At 29.8% G+C, this 21,660-nt stretch overlaps 2 protein-coding genes across 9 annotated transcripts in view; one reads left to right on the top strand and one right to left on the bottom strand.

Moving 5' to 3' along the window:
• Positions 1-14,119, top strand: part of LOC106680916 (uncharacterized protein PF3D7_1120600) — a 34,240-nt gene extending 20,121 nt beyond the window's left edge. For 2 of the 3 annotated variants that reach the window (XM_024360670.2, XM_014420942.3), the window contains exons 12-22: positions 1,893-2,390; positions 2,467-2,556; positions 2,956-3,843; positions 5,986-6,231; positions 6,960-7,089; positions 7,167-7,365; positions 8,509-8,698; positions 9,121-9,306; positions 11,057-11,206; positions 11,809-11,901; positions 13,522-14,119. In XM_024360670.2, the coding sequence (XP_024216438.1) occupies positions 1,893-2,390; positions 2,467-2,556; positions 2,956-3,843; positions 5,986-6,231; positions 6,960-7,089; positions 7,167-7,365; positions 8,509-8,698; positions 9,121-9,306; positions 11,057-11,206; positions 11,809-11,901; positions 13,522-13,784 (2,933 nt within the window). In that variant the 3' untranslated portion in view covers positions 13,785-14,119. The remainder of the gene's footprint in view (positions 1-1,892; positions 2,391-2,466; positions 2,557-2,955; positions 3,844-5,985; positions 6,232-6,959; positions 7,090-7,166; positions 7,366-8,508; positions 8,699-9,120; positions 9,307-11,056; positions 11,207-11,808; positions 11,902-13,521) is intronic. The other variant, XM_024360485.2, reaches the window with a different exon arrangement.
• On the bottom strand, positions 10,147-21,658 carry LOC106680919 (nucleoside diphosphate kinase homolog 5). Of its 6 annotated transcripts, none has more exons than XM_014420949.2 (5): positions 21,300-21,657; positions 19,731-20,043; positions 18,732-18,787; positions 18,400-18,459; positions 10,153-10,173 (listed from the first exon to the last, which is right to left on the bottom strand). In XM_014420949.2, exons 1-5 carry the CDS (start codon positions 21,591-21,593, stop codon positions 10,168-10,170), a joined length of 729 nt encoding a protein of 242 aa, XP_014276435.1. In that variant the 5' UTR covers positions 21,594-21,657; the 3' UTR covers positions 10,153-10,167. The 6 variants fall into 6 exon arrangements, with proteins under 6 accessions (XP_014276438.1, XP_014276435.1, XP_014276434.1 ...); XM_014420947.2 differs by lacking the exon at positions 10,153-10,173 and adding an exon at positions 15,068-15,238 and having other exon boundaries at positions 21,300-21,658; XM_014420952.2 differs by lacking the exon at positions 18,400-18,459 and having other exon boundaries at positions 10,147-10,173; positions 21,300-21,656.
• Between the last annotated feature and the right edge of the window lie 2 nt (positions 21,659-21,660).

Raw genomic sequence — 21,660 nt, 5'->3', positions numbered from 1 at the left:
AAAATTATTAATTATATTCAAATCTTTATAAAAACTACTATATTGTGAAATACAGTATTTTAAAATTAGTATTGTAATATTTTTTTTTTTGCATTATATATAATTTTATTTTCGAAATAGTGAAGTTGCTGGCTTGTTTTCAATGCCAATGAGTAGTAAGATTTCAATTTTATTTTCAGTCAATTAAGGGTTGCTACAATTAAATATTGTTTTTATAAAAACCAATTTACTTTAACGTTATACAACCAATGCACTTTTGGCCGTTTATTTTTCTACTCTTTCCTAATTCCATTTGTAGTTAAGAAGTTTGGTTTTATTGACTAAAGAGAAATCTATTAAGTGAAAATAAAAAGGATAACTCTGAAAGAAGTATCCTGAAACCCCAAAACATGGATGATACAACACACGCTACAGTTTTGGAAAAGACATATTTTTCTCGTATTTTCCTTAGAAATTAATTTAAAATTATGAAAATTCCTTAAACAGAATCTCTAGGGTGTACTGTGTACAATGAGAATGATTTCATTCGATTCAACTTCGCTAAAAGGTTGATATGATAATGGAGTGAACTTCAGAATAAAAATTCTATGAAAAAAATGTTGTTTGCTTTTGTCAAACATTATTGACTGTTCTGTGACAGATTTAAAATTTAAAATATCAAAGCAAAATGATATTGTTTGATTTCAAATCCTATATTGCAAGAAGCCTATTACAATCTGAGTGCATAAATAAGGTGACCAAACTAATCAACGATCACATAAGGAAAGAAAGGTCTACTATAAACTTGATATTGGATGAAATACGAAATAACTAAATTGCACATTTGACACTGACAAATTCAGACTATTTATAGATGTAAAGGTGTAATGTTAAATTATATCTAGATTTCTTTAAAATATATCACCAATAAAAAACTTATATTTTAACTATACTTTTTTAAAAATCTTATATGATAAAAAAAAGTTAATCTTTCATGAAATAATATTATTGTAGCCTGTATAAATATATATCATTGAAGAAAAAAATGTATATTTAATGTATTGTTTAATGTTAGTGGCTAATGTTGCTGTGTACTGCCAATGTGGCTAAACCAAAAAAAAAAAATGTATTATTTCTTAATGTGTCTACTCTAAAAATATTTCTTTGAAAAAAGTAAAAACCTTCAACTAATTCTTGCTTGGCCATAAATGGGTTAATGTTGTCTATTTTCTATTTACATCAGTGGGGTTATGCACAATATTTGTCATCACTTTCTACCAGTGGCTTACTCATCAACCATTAGTCTGATTGTGATTCTGGACTGATAATGTTTAGTTGATAGAACAAGACCACAAAAATATTCTTGTATTACTGGATTATTATTGACTTGCTGGTGTAATGAGGCTATAATGACTGCGGCTTAAATAGGTTAATTTATTTTTATACATGCATGGTTACTTTCGACATGAATATTGACTTTGACATTGAGTGAATAAGAATTTTGACAAGATGATTCTTTGGAAGGGGTAAAATATTACCTAGTAATGACCATATTGAATGACATTGATTAATAATTGTTACTGTAAATAAATGTAGTTAACTGTTCTTATTTAATACATTTAAGTGACAAAACTACAGATTAATAACAATATTGAAAATTGGAAGATTAATAAATCTAATAAAAATTGAAAAATAGCCATTAATGCACATTCACTCAAGAGAATTTGGGCAAAATTTTCTAAAGTGAATTTTAATTATTTTCAATTTTGTTTTGTTCCTCTGTCTCTATGAAATCAATATTGGATGTTGGGTTTATTTTTTAAAATTGGTTATTAAATATTATAATTGTATTTGATATAAACACTATTTGACTATTTTTTTATTAATCGTTGAATTATATAATTTTGTTTTAGTAGAAGCTGAAGTACAATCTAAATCACAGGCGGAACAGTGCCCTAAGGAGACTTTTCTGAAAGAAAGACCGTTGTTGCTAAAAGAAACAAGTCCTAAAAAGATTAAGCATTCTCAAGTACCTCAATCGAAAAATGTTTCTCTTAATAATGAGCATTTATTCAAAAAGCCAGATTCTGTAAATATTAGAGGAACTTCAGCTACAAAAATTTCTGAAAACAAATTTGGCTCTAAACCATTGATTAATAAAGAAGTGAAAGTTGCTTTAAATGAAAAATCAAAATGTGATTCACCCAAAAAGATTGATCATCTCTCCAAGTTAATTAAAAAAGATTCTAGTCCTGATGATAAAAGAAATAGCAGTAAAAAAATGTTTACCTTGCACAATGGATTACATGAGGAACCCAAGTTTTTGAGTGGCGGTTTTTTGAAACAAGGCTCTAAACGTGTGATTGTTGCTCATAAGAAGTCAATTAATATAAATCATAGCCTAGTCACAGGTAAATTTTATTTGGTTTTATCCCTTACATATGTAAAGATAGAACAGTCTTTAATTTAATTTTGTGTTTTATATAGATGAAGAAGAAGATAGTGAACTACAGAGAATTTTTAAAGAAATGGAACACTGTATTGTTCCCCTCTTGTCTCCTTTGACAAAAACCCCAGGTTTGTACAGTATTTATTATTTTATTTCTATAATTCATCATATTTATTAATATCTAATATTAAAATGTTGTGAATTTTAGTTTTAAAAATATGTTTAATGTTTTCTAACAATATTTATTATTTATAAATAAATTGATATCTTATATTTCAATATCACTTCTTAAAAGTTTCAATTTTCTAAAATTGTATTTGCGTTCAATTCCTACTGGTGAATAAATGACAATGTGTGTGTATCTATATCAAATTACAATCTGTGCCTGTAAGTTTCTTGTAAGAGAGAAGCCTTGCCTAGTGTAATTAGCTGGCTAAATTAAATTAAGTTAGTTTATTTTTCAAAATATTTTAATTTTATTCATTATACAGCTTATAAAAATCAATTTACTCTGTAAAATGTTTCAGAAATACCTGAGAAAGAAACATCTGGACTGAATGAGGTTAATGAAAGCGAGGGTAATGCTGAAGAAAATTCAGATTTAGAAGACAGTTATAAAACAACTAAATCAAAAGTTCCAATGGAAGTTGAAGATGAAAACATAACCTCTTCATTGGAAAAACCTATTCTAAATAAAGAAAGGCATTCAAAGGCTGACACTATCAATAGCAGGTTGGAAGATAATGAAACTATCTATGAACCAAAACAATCATTTTCTTCTCTTGATGAAAGCAAATACCAAATTTTTTCAGATAAAGATGAAATAGAATCTCTTGAAAAAGAGACCAATATTCATACAGAGAATCATGATGAGGTTTTAGTAAAGACAGAAATGGAAATTTGTACAAAAACTGAAATAAAGCCAGTTAATGATAAGATTTTAGAAAATGCTGAAATAGAGAGTTTCACAAATACTGAAGAAATAAAAAGTTACAGTCGCAAAAGGAAAAAACCTCTGGATGACTTGAATGAAGCAGAAAACTATGCCCATTTTCCTTCATTATCAGAATATAAATCTAAAATGTCTGAGGAAAGTAGCCCAAAAACAGATTATAATCCTAGTATAGATGTTGGGCCTACTTCTGCAAGCGACAACAAATTAGAACTCTGTTCAAGTATACTTACTGATAATAAGCCTTCTATTGGTCTAGGATTTTATGTTAACAGAACAGAGGAACAAAGTACAAGTAATGTATCGCTTCCATTCGATTCTGATATTCCGAAAATAGAATGTTCAACTATCTGCAACGATCTGAATCCTGATATTAGTAATGCTGCCACTGAAGACAAGTCTTCTCCCGACTTTTGTAATGCAGATGAAAGTTCTGAAATGCATACTGAAGAATTGCAAGAAGGTATTTATATCAAATTTGCTTTATATTTATTTATTCCATTCACATTGTGTCAGCTTCTGGCAGACATTTGAAAATGATTATTAATGCACCGGTTATCTGATTTATGTGCATAAGCATCCTTTTATTAAAGCTAAGTTGATATTTGTGATTGTAAACGTAATCTCTCACGCATGATATAAGTTCATAGTTTAGATACAATTTTATTGATTTACTAAATATTTAGTAAATCAATAAAATTGTATCTAATCTTGTTTTAGATACAATTTTATTGATTTGTTGAACTCTCTCCATCCAAAAAAGACGGTTCGGTTGTAAGGAGGCCTCAGACCTTGCATCACATAGATGGCCTGTCTCTTTTTAAATCTTGCTGATAATCCATTCTTTGTACAGGATTGTTTAAACTGAGTTTGCAGTTCATAGTGTTACCTGGAAAATATAAGGGATAGTTTTATCGTTTATATGACTCTTCTTAGTAATTTTTATTTATTAGAACATAGATTTTTTGTTGTCAGTGCTGATAAATAATTTATTAACTATATCATATTACTTCTTAATAAACACAGTGTAAAGATAAAGTAAAATTATTCCAGTCTAAGCCTTAAAAAACAGTTTTAAACTAGAAAGTGTAGAATCTCATGTGGGTCATAAACAAGAAAGTCTAGAAGCTATGTTGTATGTTAGTTTGTCTTTCTTATGTTTTCCTTGTTGATCTGATGAGGGCTTGCGGGATACTTAGGTTTTTTTTAATGACAGACCCCAATTAATATTGGGTTTATTTAGTGATGAATAAAATACAATTTTGCTCTGACTACCACTCTTTCTCAAAAGTGTGTACATATAACAGTTTATTGTTGGTTTAAAAAAAATATTTATGGCTCTAAATAACTTAATTTTAAATGAAATTAGGTCTAATTAAGGTTATTTTGAATGAAATTAGGTCTAATTTAGGTTATCCATTTTTCTATGAAAGTCAGAAAATGTTCTTGGTTCTCCATTATTTATTTTCAAGGTTTTGCCAATTTTACTATTGGAATAAACTTTGTTTTATGATAAAATGATGGCTGGATTGAAGTATTGCTTAAAACCTCAGTGCTCTAGTTACCAGATTTTTTCTCAAATCAGTTTAATGATTCATGATAAATACAACTAAAACAGGCTTTAATATTTTTTTTTTTAACTTCTGTTACCTAGGACATCTATTATCTGACAATTTACATGTTGTTTTATTCATAAGATTTGGTGCAGTATATAATATTGCCAATCAGACTAATCAAGTTCTCTCTTTTCTTGTTTTTCATCATCTGTTCACCGTTTATGCTTTGTCATTGTTCCAACATTGTTTGTGGGCGATATAATATGATTTGTTTTTCAAATCGTTTAATGATTTTTGCCAAGTTCATTTTACTATTGGAATAAACTTTGTTTTATGATAAAAAATTGGAATAATCTTCCTCTCCTGTTATTACTTATTTGGACCGTATTTTTTTTAACTTCTCACCACCTTGATAAAGGGCCACATCTCAGGGCATTGTGTTGATTCAAGTTAAAGACGTTTTGCACTTTCTCTGTGTTTTCTCTTTTCATCACACTATCAATAAAAACAAACTTCTTCTTAATTATAGTAAATTTAATTTTGGATCAAACATTTCTGTATATTCTATTGGGGTATTTTTCTATAAAAATATTGGCGTATTTTTCAGTAGCTGATTTTTTTCCTAAGCCCCCTGGGTGCGTAGGATTGTTGTCATGATGAAAATGGGTTGAAGGTAGCCTCTTTTTCTGCTTTTTAAGAGGGGGCTGAGGAAATTTAATCATTTGGGAAGGGATAACCTGTATTTTGTGTCAGCCTGTTGGCTATGGGGCTCACCAGGTTTTTTGGTTCAAATAATTTAGTTACTTGAATCGGTCGAGTCTGTTTGTGTATGTAGTTGAGTTGATTTCAATACGCTTATTAAATCTGAGTAATAATATTTAATCCACAGGTAGTTACGGTTTTATCTACAATTTCTGTTTTTAAGCTTTATAAACTTTCTTCATTAAGTTCATGTTAGGCATTTATGTGTCAGAAAGGAGTTTGCAATGCTACTTGCAAATCTTCTCCCCTTTTTCTATTTTCACACATGGATGATTTTATTTTTACAGAAAATGTAGTACCACATGAAAAAGAAGAGAGTTCAAGAAACAAAAGGAAACTTCAGGAAAATAATGATCATGTTGAAGGTATGTGCAGTAAGAAGCAAAAAATCTTTTCAGATGATGAATATATATCCTGTGAAAGTGATGTTTTTATTTGTGCTCTAAGATACCTGTCTGCAGCAGCAGTAGCCTCATCAGACGGAAAGGTGTGCACTGTATCCAAAACAGATTCCGATCTTCCTACTAAAATAGGTAATTGTTTATTCTTTTATTTATTTTAGGTATTTAAGTTTCATTTTTTTTTTTTTTGGATGATTCTGGCCCCTGATGTCCGTATGGATCTTACAATTATGATGAAACTTGCTTATAGTCTTCTACTCGAAGCCCTTCAACTTTACATATAAAACATAAATCTTCAAGAAAAAGTTGTAAAAAATGTTAAAAGAATAAAAAGCATCATTTATGTACTACTAAAAAATTATACTTTGTACATGGATTTGAAAGGCAATTAAATTTCCTTCAAAACATACAAAAGAAAATCGTTAAAAATGGGACCAGTATTAGCGAATATAGCCATATTGCAGTTTTTACTCATTTTAAAATTAAATTGCACTGTTTCTCATGAAAACCCCTTCAGTTTGGTTCTATTAGTTTTCAAGTAATTTGAAATCTATGAATCTCTCTTTACATTCTAGTTACTAGTTTAAAGGATGTTTAAATTGTTAAATCAAAAGATAATTAAATTAAAATAAAATCTTTATCAGTTCAATATTAGCTACTGAAGATATAGTAAGGCATTATTTTGGTAAGAAAAGTGGGAACAGGAGATATTTTGTTAACTATTGATATGTATGTTTCATATTTTACTTATTCAGCATAAATTGTGTTGCAGGAGTTGTAAAACATGAGCTTGGTTATTAGTGTGATTTGTATGAATGAATTAAATTGACTGTTTACTTGATGTTTTGTCTTTGTTTCAGCAATTAACCATATTAAAAATATTATTATTGAGACGCTGCAATCAATTGATAGTAAAGATTACAATATATTGAACTGCTCTGTGAAGAAAATACGGAAGATCAATGATGCTACTCCTACGTCTTTAGCCAAGTATTTAATTGATCTTTAACAACTTACTAATTTATGATGCACATTCAAGAAAAAAATTTTAAATGTTTTTGTTTTAGAGCTATTTTAGAACTTATAGTTGAAAGTAATGACAAATCTGAAGCAAAGGACAAGCCATACATGCCTAATATGACAAAAACTGTCAAGACGTGCCTTTTAATTGCTGTTTCATTTGTTGGATACAATAGAGATTTTGTGATGAAGTTTTGTGAAGTTTTTGAGCAATACATTTCATCGTTTTATGACAAAACTCTTACTGTAAGTTAATGGTTTTTATGTATATTTGAGGATTTATTGTTATATGTTTAAAAATAAATGCCATGCCTTAGTTAGGAAATCTAATAAAAAGTTTTTAAAAAAAATTAGTTTACTCCGTTATTAACTCTTCAATGTCGAGTTCAGTGGTAGGTGAGGCATGAGTAGATCAACTCCCCCAACATCTATGCCACTTAAATATTTTCAGTATTATGAATCTTTTTTATTCTTATAGCTCTTTTAATGCAATTTTTTTACTTCTATTACACTAAAAGGGTAGGAAGTTATACCAATCAAATCAATTATTTTATTTTATTTTTAATTATATCCATATGTTTCGGAGCCCCTTGACTCCAATTTATCCATTTCCGGTTATTGGTCTGTCTTTACCATGATTATTTTCTCATAGAGTGGTCCAATTTTTGTGCAATTTACCTGAAGGTTTCTCCTTAAAGCTGTTTAACTTGTTATTTATAGTACATCTAGGAAAAAAAAGTTATAACAAAAACAAAATTTAATTTGCATATAACTAAAAAATCATTCATTTTGTTGGATATTCTCAAAAGGCATAAATTCTCTTTAAAACAAATAAAAAAAATAATAAGTATAGCATAATGGACTTCACACTCATCTTTTAAAGAATTCTGCTAATGTCCCTGAAATATTTTTTTTTACTTAAAAACTATTCACTTCTCATCACTCCTGATGTTCATTAGAAAGAAAATTAAATTGCCTAAAAATAAATAATAATAATAAAAAATAAATAAATAAATCTTAATTGGACCAATATTAGTGAAGATATAACAAAGTATTTTCATCTTGAAGTCAAAGACTTGTGAAATTCGTGTGAGTGGACGGACATACAAGGTATTTAAAAATATTTTTCGCAGTTTTCCATGGAGTGTCATTCACTTTGTATTAATTTTTAGGCCATTTAACAAAATTTCTGTAACATTCCAGATTATGTTTCCTTGTTTGGAAACATAATTGAATAAGCTAAAAAACAAAAAAAATTATTTTTGATCGAACCAATATTAGTATTAATGTTCAAAACCAAAGTTTTAATTGTTCAATGATCTTCATGTTATTTCCTATTTATTTTTATCAAATGTTTGAGTTTTAAACACAATGAATAAATTATTTCAGGTTGCTGAAGGTTCCCAACTTGTTATTTTTTATACATCATTTTGTAGAAGTTACAATTTGGATGACAAAGTAAGATACTTGATTTATGACGTTTTGTACACAAGGAATCTCAAAGCTTATCCTATGGTTTATAAAACTATTCAAACTTGGCCAGATATAGTTCCTCACTCAGACACCTGTTTTGCTAAAGGTAATAAAATTTGTCTGTAGAGGTAATTAAGTTAAATCATTTATTTCATAAATCATATATTATATAGTTAATTATAATTCAAAATTATCTGTCAAATGAACTGGTGAGATTTTGAATAGTAACTGTAACATTTTAGTTTCTTTAATTGGATTTTAAAATAACCCTCTGAATTTCTAAACTTTTGTTTAAAAAGAAATGTTTTTGTTATTAATATATATTATATTGTTCAATGTGACATTTATATTACTTCCCAATAAATAAAAACACCTCCTGGGTTTTAGTTTTTGAAGTTTGGTTAATTACTTAAATTGATTCATTGGGCATAATTGATTTTTTATTATTATACATATCTTAGTTATAATTCTTTAATTCTGTTGCATACTAAATATTAAAAAAAGTAATAGTAACATTTTTTGTTTTAGATTGTTTGCTTACACAAACGATAATTTTCATTCTGCTGTCAGGAGCATCTTCTGTTGATGATAAAGGGAATAAGTATTTTATTAACACTATGCGGAACTATCTTGCTAAATATTTTGGGTACAAGTGTAATTTTACTAGGCGTGAAGAACTTACAGATAAACTAATTGAAAATATTGCAGTAAAAGGTATTGTTTATTTACTGGTTTTATTTGTATTATATTTAAGTATTCATATATCTATACAATATTTCATTTGTTTGTGTTTGGAATAAATATTATTAATTTTTATATATATATTTAGTTTTTGTCTTTAGTGTCTATTGTAAAACTGATATAGCCAAGTTGCACATATGCTGATTCCACACTCATCTGTAGCTGTTGAATTTTGCAAACCTCGCTCATTTTTGGGAAAGTTAGAAAAAAAGTGAAAAATTATTCTTTAAAGTATATATCCACGTAATATCAGTTCTGTAAGACTTTTCGTTTTTGAGGTAGGCTTTTCACGCACCAACCATTTTGTGAAACTCAGTTCTTTGGACTTTTGGAGATTTCAAAATTTGTATTTCTGTCGAAAATAGAAATTCAAAATTTTACCCAATCACAATACTTTACTACAATTGCAGGAAAAATTGATAAAAATACTATGTATAATATATACTATATATAATATGATAATAGTTCTCTACCAGAGGGGAATGACCCAATGAGGATCTGAGCCAAAGTATGAATTTTTCAATTGAATGATTCACGGCTTAGAAGAATGAGAGAGACAACAGTTCTCTGAATAATTATTTATTATGTTTACTGCTATTTTCTTCCTTTCCTCGTCTTCTGGCTACACTGAATAGAAATCTACAGCACATGCTCGCAGGTTTTGACTAGAACGCTGCATGATGTGGTATAAAGGGGATCAACAACCTTGTCAAACTTCTAAGATTCAATTTATAGATGGTAAATGAAGCTATTATTGAATTAAAAGTGCCCATAGGTGAATTCATAGGTTTCAAGTTAAGTTAATCAAGACTTGAGTATGTATTTGTTTTCCTCCTATAACTAAAGAGAGAGAAATACTTTATTAAAAATGATCTGTTACCATAGCGTTGCCTCATACGCAGCATACTAACAACTAATAAAACAATTGGTTTTTGAAACTTAGTATATAGCTATTCACAATATAATAATAGTTACATGCTAATAATACATTATTATTTTTTAATTGTTTTTGTTCCTTTTCACTTATTTGTTTACTTTTTTTTTGTTTATTATTAGTCATTTTTTTTTTCATTCTTTTCCTGCTTATCTTTGTATGCTGTTAGAAAAATATATTTTCCTAACTCAATACACCTTTTTCATTTTCCTTCATCAAATTTAAGATAAAACAAGTATAAATAGTAAACATTTTATCAATCTATGTACGTAAAAACCTAATATGGTCATGCACACAAATATATTCAATTAAAATCTAAAAATACATACATACAAACAAATAAATACATTAAAATAAAAGTAATAAATGTAAAAAGCAATAATTATAAAAATAAATAAATAATTTTTAGTAAAAAGGTGACAAATATAAGAATTAATAAATATTAAATTATAAAGAATATAGAGGTGTAGATAGTTGACCATAGATTAATGCTTGAAGAAGTTTGTCGGGGGATGCGGTCAGCAAAGAACAACATAAATAAACAAAACCATATTTATTTATTTTATGCCCCATAAGGCATAAAATAAATAAATATGGTTTTGTTTATTTATGTTGTTCTTTGCTGACCGCACCCCCTGACAAACTTCTTCAAGTATAAAGAATATAATATGGTCTGGTGATGAATATTGTATTTTTTAAAATGCTATATTATATGATTTATAATTTTAAGTCACAAAATTTGATGAATTCTCTTTTAATATTTATGTATTTTTATTTTATAATTTTTAGGAGGCAGTGTGGCTCTTGTCCTGTTGTGTAAGTGTGAACCATGGGAATGGTCATTAAATCTAGTGGAGAAAAAACTATTACCCATTTTACAATCTTCAAGACCCATGGAAATGGATGAAACTATAATTTGTGAATTCATTTTAACTGTTGGTGAGCTTAATTTTTATCCTTATAAATTATTAAGTAATGTTTTAGATTTATTCCTTATTAAGTTGATTATTTTACTCAAACATTTAAAGTGTAGGGACACTAAATTGATGATAGAATAATTAATGGTGAAAAGTTGATTTAAAAAAAAATATTTCTCTGAATTAAATTTTTAGTTTGTTTTTGCCTAAATCAATTCGTATTTCACCCACTGGCCTGGTTGGTATTTTGAATTAACAGAATTTTTCTGAGGGTAAAGTATTAAACCAATTAATTTTTGGAGCCTAAAAAGTTTGGGCTATACCCTTCTGCAGGATTTAGATGTATATTTTTAGAATATAGGATATGTTATTTTTAAAGAAATATTTTGTTTTATTATTTATTCTTCTTTTTTATATGGACACATATTTACAACCTTGTAATATTTCACACCTTTGTTTGAAAACATTCTTTGATTGTGATGCTTTTTCACTTTTATTTTTAAACTCTTTTATTAATCCAGGATATAACTTGCACATTAAACTGTCATCCCTATATCCCTACATTTTTTCATCTCCATTAATTTTACTTGTTGAATATTTAAATAAATTCTTTATGTTTTTAAGGGAGAGTTGTCCGAGGATTTCCAATTACAAAAGCTCCCCATATTGTAATGCATACTTTGGAAATATTTGAACGTATGCTTCTGGAGTCTAATTGTAAGTATCATATTTTAATTTGAAAACTTGTTATTAACATATAACATGCTTTGAGTTTATATCATAATGATGTGTTTATATCAATGATAAAAATTTGAAAATTTTGTCATATTCTACCAGTTTATTAAGAAAATGTGGATATTAAAATTGTCTTTTTTGAAAACACAATAGTTATACCATTTATAACTTAAATTTATTTTTTCTTCTTCATTAATTAAATCTTCACTTTAAGAAAGAAATTGAGTAAATAATTTTGATGTGCTAAAGCATTATCTTAACTTCCTGATTAGGTATAATAACTTGATACTGCATACACTGAACTCACCACTGGTTCGAAAGACTCAAACAGGATGAACTTCAAATGTGGAAGGATCAACCTTTAAAATTCTTTTAGTGCTAGAATTCTGAACATTTAACAAAGCCAACCTAGAAATCTTTAAACAAATTTTTTTTGTTTATGCCTTTAGACACTAGTCTAAATACATACATTTCAAACAAAAAAAGATAAATGGCTCACTTAAGATAATATATGTTTTATAACTTTTGGGGAATTAACAAATGAAAATATCAGTGTCTACTATAGATATTCTTTTACTTGAATGTCATGTGGATAAAATTAAAAAAAAAAAAAATATTTCTTTGAGGTAGCATAATCTAACCTCACATTTGATTCACACAACTTCGGACCTGGCAAACTTAAGATATTATTATCTCACTTCAAACAAACATATTAAAACTATTTCTTGCTTTCTAGCACTTACTACTAGCTAAGATCTGAGATCAACAGCCTTATTAATTATTTATATATATTGATACCTTTTCTCTTAACTGTTGTAGGTATATATTTTTTTATTTTGGCGATATTTTGCAACTTTATTGTTTCCATTGTCATGCCAATTTTCTATTGCTGTGTTTTCTCTATACTGTGATGTGATCATACCATCTTCAAGTTTAGGCAAGAACTTTCTATGATCACAATGTAGAACACATTGCATACATATGCAAACAATAAAGTTGCAAAACATCTTCAAATCAAAGTTGTATCATTGAGTCCTTAAGACCCTCTAAAAAAAACAAAAAACTGTAGGACAGTCAGTAGGTTTATGATGAAGGGTAAAAGTGATTTGATGAGATTTGTTGGGATTTATTATAATCCTTCAATTACAGCACCATTCTTTGAGGGGTGTGATATGGGATTGGAGAGTTTGAGATACCATTAAAGGGTTATTATTAACTGCGAGCACACATGTGTCATCGGCATACATTGTGAGGATAGTGTTAGGATTGGTTGGGGTGTCTGCTTTATAGACGGTGTTGAGGATGGGACCAAGGATACTACCTTGAGGAACACCATTACACTGCGGATAGTGGGATGGATAGGAACCATTCTGGTTTTCTTGGAATAATCTATCAGCGAGAAAGGAACGGATGATGAGAAAGTATGTAAAAGGTAGGAATTGGCAGAGTTTGCAAAGCAGTCCCGAGTACCAGACTCGGGTCAATAAATTAAAGTGTTATTTATAATGTAAATTTGTTAAAAATTTCTGAACATTATTTTATTTAACTGCATAATTGCATAAGCATATATTTACAACCCCAATTTTTTTTATTTTTTTTTAGCTACACATATTTCTGAAATTATTATTGAAGCAATATCATTGCTAAGGCGGCATAATCTTATGAAGTGCACTTCCATCTTAATGAAGTGGAAGCCAAACACCAAAGAAGTTACTAAGAAGACAATAAATCACATCAGTGGTATCCTCAGGGTCAAAAATATTGGCTATTGGAAAAATGTCTATTCAGCTCATTCATCAAATATAATTCACAACACTAGAACGTTAAAAAAAAAGAGAAAGTCAGGTTTTCTAAACCCTCCCTGACTTTAAACTAAGTTTTATCATTGTAAGTGTTAAACTTTTGAGCTATTTAATTGTAGCTAATAAATTTATGTTGGATGTTTACTGTATTATACAAAAAATTTCTTTTTTAATTTATCATATTTTGTATAGATGTAAATATTTTAGAAAATATGTAGCATAATAATTGAAATAAGTCTTCAGTAGATCTATTTGTTTGTAGATTCTGATGAATGTGATATTAATTTATTAATTTTTGTTTTTAATATGGTACTATGCAAGAAGTACTTGTTAAATGTAAGATACTTTCATTTTGTTAAAAAATTGTATATCAATACAATAAATGTTATCATTTTTAATATTGTGTTTCTATGTGTATTTTTCATATTGATGCTTCTTCTCACATGAGTAAAATCTATTGACATCACTCTGGCCCACTTTGAACAAAAATGAATGTTTATTTAACTAAGAAAGCATCCTTCAAATGCCTTTTTTTTTTTTCTTTTTCTTTTTTTACTACCTCCTTTCTGGTCATTTCTGATATAGAGCGGAGCTTATATATGGGTTACGATGATGGAAGGGATAAGTTTTCATTATTTGGGACTGCCATGAAATGAGTCTATCCCCTAAGCCTGATTCATCAAACCTGTGCAGTTGAAGTTCAAGGTAATTAAAGACAGTGCATGAATTACCTCGGCCATAGATAGCCCTAACCTCAAACGCACCATTAAGATGTTGGGAAAGTTATTATCGGTTCTAAACTATAATGTCTTGCTTTAATTATAATAAGCGTTTGAACTAAGTAAGGCTGTTAAAAAAATGGAAGAAATTTCTTGTGAGAAATTTAGAACATAAACCGATATGTAATGAGAGAATATAAAGAATTATCTTCATAATCCTGGCTGGCATCTTCATATATATTTCGGTGTTATTCATTGTAGCTTTTGTTACTGATAAATTGATTTATTTCTTTAGTTTAAAGTTGTTTATATGAGAATAATTAAAATTTTATGGTAGGCATTGAAAATGCTTTCCGGCCTGAAGACTAAATTATTAGATCATTAGATTAAATCTGTAAAGCTATAGGAAATTTTTAAGTGTGTATATCATTACATGTTTTTTTTTTTCAAGCAATTATTTAAACATGTAAAACTATTATTACTTTTTTATATCTTAATTATTTTTTTTAAATCCTAGTTAGTAAAACTTTGTGGAAAAATGAAAAATATAGACTTATTGTTTAAGATAATTGTTTAAGATAAGGATATTGTTTAGGATAAAGTTGGTTGAGGTCCAAGAATATATTTAAGAAGAGGAGATGCGATCATAATGGCTTTCTTCTGAGGGTTTAACATAAGCCTGTTATTCAGGTATTTTTTATTTCTTCCTGTGAGAATAGGCACCATTGGATAGCACTAGAAGACATTGTAAGACTGAAGTATTTTAAAGAGGATTTCATGGTCAGTAGAATCAAAGGCCTGGGAAAGAAAAATCAAGGAGAATGAGGATAGTAGAGCCCTATTACAGTGTTGCACTAGTAGTTTTTTTTTTAGTTAATTATTAACACGTTTTCTATTACTAACAAGTTATTATTTTTCCTTAGATACTGAATTTTGGAACATAGATGTACCTAGACCATTTGAGGCCCATGACACATTACTTTTGGGGTCCGGGATGGATTTATTTTTGAGTCCTCGGATGAATATCTTTGGGCGCATTTTTTTTTAGGACCTGGGTCAGATTTATTTTTGGGACCCCACATGGGTTCATTTTTAGGGTCCGGAATAACTTGAACTTAAGTATATGGAAGAACGCCGGTGTTGAACTATTTTTGAGGCCTGTGAAGGGTATAATTGTGGAGCATTGGTAAAGAACAATGTTTTTCATTCTAATGTCATCACGGTTGATATGTTGCGAAAGCTGACTGCCAAGACGTATACATATGACAGTTAACACGACTGGTAGTACACATGATAGAGGTAGTACATTACTTGTACTATCATCTATCATGGTAGACTCTGTGTGACATTACTGTCATGACTATAAAACAGCAGCACCAGGTAGTGGCTGGAATAACTGAAGCTGTACGATAGTTCATAGTTAAGTTGTGAACATGACAATTACTACACTGACATTATTTGACCTATTAACTATCACGCCAGGGTTAGTTCAACAGTAAATTCATGACCGTTACAATTATTACGTCCCTGATTTTCTAATTGCGGGTATTTGTCGGGTAAAATTGGTATTTTCAAGACGCTATTTTTGATCAGTGGGGAAACGGTTAAAATTGGCTTCTCCAAGCTTTCCCATGTAGGAAACTCAAAGAGGGCTCATGTTTACTGCCTTGTCCGATGAAACCAATAGCGACCTGACCTTTTAAGTTCAAGTGGAATAGCATACATTCAAGGTGTGGGCACTAGGTTGAAATTTCCAGCTTTGCCCTGTAACCTTTTTTTTAATACCCTTCATTAAAATAAATTATTACATATACGATACATGAAATTTATTATAAATTCTTTTACTGAGACTTCTCCCTTTGATTGCCTTGTGGCATTATAAGGTGTTGATATCAGTCCAGCTAAGGTGGTATAGTCTAGCTCTAGCCAAAGGCTATGCCATTAATGGAAGGTGAAGGGACCACTGGCATCTCTTGTAACCAGATAGTACATTGTGTTGTAAAGAACATCCATCAAATGAGTGCTTGGAGCTGATCTTTATAAATCCATTAAAGTGAATTTAGTACTTAAACAATTACTTTCACTTATTTACCTTTAACTCTTGGACTATCTGGCCTTATAACCTGTTTCCATAAACTGGACCAAATTTAGACCCTAATCTCTACTGCAAATGATTTAGGAATTTGTTTATCTCCCGAGCGAGCATAAGTCGACAGCTGTGACATGAAAGAAGTAGTAATAATAGGGTAGGTTTTAACTATTGTTGGGCAAAAATCAGTTATAAACAAAAAATACCAAACTTAATATAGATGTAATGTTTATATATTATGAACCTTTAATAAATACAAATTTTATCTGCGACGATGTTTATTTATAAATAATTTCCCCGACTCTGGTTTTAACCACCACAGAAATAACGGTCGACGGGATAGTACGTAATGCAATTTCATCACCTTCACAGACCTTAACACAAGGATAATTTCCATTTATTTTGTTAAATATTGCGATAAAGCTTTGGTGAAAATCAAGGGATTCAAACGATGGTTGAGAACGGACAGACAAGAAAATTAAATTTTTGAGGTCAGGCGATGGAATAGTTTGTTAATTTTCATATCTTCAAAAATAAATCGACCGCGGCTCTGAACAAAAAGGTATTTCAGAAAGAGCTAAATAGAGATTGGCATAGAATTTTAGTTCCTAAGTTGCTTGAAACTAAGTTGGCCGATAAGAACTTACAAGGTTGACTGCCTGCTACTTAAAATATTTAAGCCCAACAATTTCGTCAGCAACATGACACCTTTTGAAGCATGATCAATTACAAAACCTGATTTCATTCTCACGAGAGTACACCGGTTATACCGCTTTTACTTTCTTCCTTAACTTAATCGTAAGCAAAGTAGCTGGGACGCTAAATTAAAATATCACAATGAAGTGCAATTGAGTATTTCGAAAGAAACTTGGTGAAAACTAAGATAAACCATGTTATAAAGAAATCAGTTTTGTTGAGCAATAACTTTATTAAGGATAGTCCATTTCATTTAAAGATAGGAAATATGAAATAGAAGGATTAACATTGGATGGAAAAAGTACTGTAGCATGAAATTAATTTTTATTATAAATTACCTACAGCATTAAAGGCTAAGAATTGGAAACATCTGTGTACCATCAATTTTATATGAGTCTCAGACATGTTCAGTTCAAAAATGGTGTAAAGGGAACATACGAAGTGGAGAAGAAGACTAGTTACCAGATGATGCGAAGAGATAGTGCAAAGAGTGGGAGACTTTGGGCTACTGTGGCCTGGAAGAGGGTTCTATGGAGTTATGTAACAAAGAACCTATAGTGATGTTATATTAGTGTAAATAATTTAATCAATAAATAAGTGGAAAGTTTTGTAAATTCTTTGTATGTGAACCAGACTCATACATCTCAAGAGAAAAAATTTTATTTTTGTAAAGGATGAAAATAAAGCTGTAATAATTATTATGTTATAAAGATAGACTAGAGGTCATAGGATCCTATGAAATTCATGGCATAGATTATAAAAACTTGCAACTATACTATAAAAAGAATCACCACTCTACGAATTTTGCTTGTTCTAGCTGCATCACATCTACTAGTGATTGAGCAAATGGACGCTGTCACAGCTTTCTGTCGGTCATACCTGAATGAAGAAATTCATAAGCATCATCGAGAGATGATAAAGGATGGCGTGGTGAAATCTAAATAAGATAAAATTTGCAGATTAAAGAAGTTGTTGTATGACCTCCTGCAAGCCAGCCGATCTTTCCGGAGAGGGCGAGAAGTTTGGATGTGTGTGTGTGTGTGTGTGTGTGTGTGTGTGTGTGTGTGTGTGTGTGCGCGTGCGTGCGTGCGTGCGTGCATGCGTGCGTGCGTGCGTGCGTGCGTGCGTGTGTGTGTGTGTGTGTGTAATAAGTATTCATATGCCCTTATTTTACCTTATGGCCAGTGGCCAGTCGTACCGTTGTCCAATGAACACTAAATAAGAAGAGGTTCCCCTGAGAACATATATAATACGAGATTACTATTATTAATCCTTGGCAAGTAAATTATTGAGTAGAATCCCATATCAACTTTTATTAACTTAAAGCCATAAAGACACTTTGTACAGACAAAATTATGTTTTTTAAGGTTCATACATAATAAAGTTAGGAATAATCAATGGACTATTTGGATTGTTAAAAAGAAACCATTCAGCTAGCCACTTCAAAGGATCTACAGGTCTAGCTTTAATAAGTTCCATTAAACCTTTGTGTAATATTACACTTACATGTTCCTGAACGTAATCGACGCATCTTTGAACCGGAAGAGGCGGTTCTATCAAGACTGAAAAAGAAATAATAATTAGACCTAAAGTTCATAAAAAGAGTCAGGAATAACTGAAAAAATATTATTGGAATACTTAGTTGCGAAGTCTTATGACTCAAAATACCAATAAATAACAAATCAGCCAAAGTACTTTAACATTTATACTTTGGATTGCAATTTAGTCGCAGTTTTCAAGTTTAATTTGTTTTTTGAAATTAGTTTATAGCGGATATTTTATTGTTTCACTGTTAAAATAACTGTGAAATTTATTGAAGTAACAATCAACTTACAAATTAGTTCATGCCCACGAAGGAAGATAGAATAAAAATTCAAGATTGTGTCTTTTTGACAAGACAACATGCAATCTAAATTTATGGTGAAAGGGGATGATTTCCTCTCGCTCAAAAGCAAATTCCGCCTACAAGATTCTCCATTAAGTAGTTCACCAATACATTTTTTAAATTAGAGTCTCTTTATGCATGAAAGAAGAATATGAGAGCTGGACTCTGATGGAAATTACATTCCTTGTTCCATATAATATTTTCATGACAGATTGCATTACTGTTTTTTTATATATGTACGCACATAAGTTGCACTTCAGTGAGAAACAAGATATTTTTCTAATAATTAGGTTTTGAGTTATCGAATTTCCTGACGAGTTCCAGAATTATCTATAAGAAGGAACAACTGTTTTAGCTTTAGTATAATAGGAATTATAGTTGGATAGCTCAAAAGTAGTTGTATAAGATCGTTATCATTTCAATTGTCTGTCCCTCCACGAGAATGAGATTTTTAAAAGCGTAACTTTTCTTGCCATAGTGCGAACTGTATGTAAGGTAAATACATTTTGAATAGACACAAAAATAAAATGAATGCTTGTGTGTGCTAAAATGAATCACATTCATAATAATAAAATTAAAAAAATAAGATAGTTTGACATGTATGGGTCTACAATTAATACCTTGTGGATAGAAAAAACGAACTTCCCTCGCCGCGGCTTCTTTATTTTCACTGCCATGTACTGCATTGGTTGCAGAATCTCCTTTCAGTCCATACAGTGCTCTCAATGAATATGGTCTCTCTTTTCGAGCGATAGATACTCTTTTGTGCCCCATTAATGCCTTTAAATCCTCAACCGCATTATCCTTAGCTAGGACCATGATATGAATTGGACCAGTTGCCATTTTCATAATAAACTTCGGAAACCATGGTTTTCCATAATGCTCATCGTAGAATTCACTAATTTCTTCGCATGAAAGCCATATAGTTTTCTCCTATATTAAATTTAAAAAAATATTACTTTCTAAAATCTGGAAATATATTTATTTAAAGCAATTTATTCTAGAAATCAGATATGATTATGAATAAACGTAATATCTTAATATAGCTATGCTTTAATAATTTAGATCCAGAAATCTAATGTAACTCAGAGAAAGTATGTAAACAAAAATATTTTGGAAAATCAATATATAAGTTAATTAAAATGTAAGTGAAATACTATTTTAAAAAAGGCAGCGTAAATAAATTAAAAATATACTGCAAAAATGGGAAATAAATTGAATAGGTTCAGACTTATAATTATCCTTTTTGTGATGTAAATGGTAGATGAATAGTTGATGGTAGAGGACAACAGTAGTAGTTATACTCTTGTAACTATTAAGCAGAACGGAAGAATTTCTTTATTAAGGTTGAAAGCAATAAAACTTCTTTCTATAAAAGTACTTATCCCTAGATTGATATGAAAAGTAGAATATTGAATCCTCGGAAATAAAAAAAGAACATACATTGAATGTCAAAACCTACACACTTGGAAAAATTAGCCAAGCTAGTAAAAAAATATGATTTGATATTACTAATGGCTTCTTACTGTCAACTTCTGTCACATTATCACTACAAAAAGACTATTTAGTGAAAAGCTCCAACCTGTTGTTTGACCTTTAGGATGTGGATAAGGTTGAACTTAGCCTTTGTGAATATGAAACTATCTCCTCTACACGACCCATCCATTAAATCAGGTAACAATATGTAACTATAATAAATTCGAAATAATCTAAAATGCTTAGTATTGCAGCATTTCTAAGAAGTTTCGTGCAAATAATGCATTTGCTTCAAAATAAAGATTTTCCCAAACTTCAACAGAATACGAAAGATAATAATTCCGGATTTTGAAGAACAAGCCAGGTCAGATTATTTTTGTTTTAGAAGCAGTGGAGAAGTTCAAAAGCTAATCAGACTGAAAAAGAGTGCAAAAGGGCATACCTACGATAACTATAGTGACGCCATGATTCCGAAAAACGCTCGAAGGAAATAAGTAATAATGAATCGTCCTCGTAGTAATGAATAACTAAGTTCACAATTGGTCGATGAATGAACCTTGCTTTTATAGTTTAATGCAAAATATTTCAATGATGTTATGGTTCAGAAGCCCATCTATCAAAGAGTATATCTTGATTGGTAAATAATTTCCTGAATAGAACCAATATTTGAAGTCCACGCAAGCTTATCAAATGGAATTGTTTTTAAACTGTACCTTTAATGTGATAAAACCTTCCTCATAGACCCTTTTTATTATTTGATCTTTGTATAACATTGCCCCGGGTTTAATTAAAAATAATGTGTACTCTTCAGGATACTTGAAAGTCTTATGTGGCTCTGGCTGTTCTTCACGTAAAGCACGGTGATCGAAGTCAATCGGTTCTGCATCAAATTGGAAGTCATAGTAGTATTCATCTATTGGAGCCTTGGTCCCGTATCTAAATTTATAAAGAACCTTTTTTGGTAACTCATTTACAACATTTTCAGATTCCTCGTTTTCCTCATGCATTATATATTATAAAATAAGCCTATGTAAATTTTTAGAAGTTAGATTATAAAAACTAATAACATGTGTT

Source organism: Halyomorpha halys, unplaced genomic scaffold, assembly GCF_000696795.3.
Source record: "Halyomorpha halys isolate HHAL.00 unplaced genomic scaffold, Hhal_1.1 Scaffold299.1, whole genome shotgun sequence".
Classification (NCBI taxonomy): Eukaryota; Metazoa; Arthropoda; class Insecta; order Hemiptera; family Pentatomidae; genus Halyomorpha; species Halyomorpha halys.
Note: the sequence above shows the minus strand (reverse complement) of the source record. Positions and strands in the feature narration are given on the sequence as shown.

Bases quoted from the DNA above. Each gene is read 5' to 3' on its own strand.
- LOC106680919 (XM_014420946.2), bottom strand. From the start codon at position 21,593: ATGCATGAGGAAAACGAGGAATCTGAAAATGTTGTAAATGAGTTACCA. The intron at 20,044-21,299 runs GTACAGTTTAAA...AATTTAATATAG, and splicing joins AAGGTTTTATCACATTAAAG to GAGAAAACTATATGGCTTTC. The intron at 18,788-19,730 runs GTATTAATTGTA...TTTCTTTTTCAG, and splicing joins TCGTTTTTTCTATCCACAAG to TCTTGATAGAACCGCCTCTT.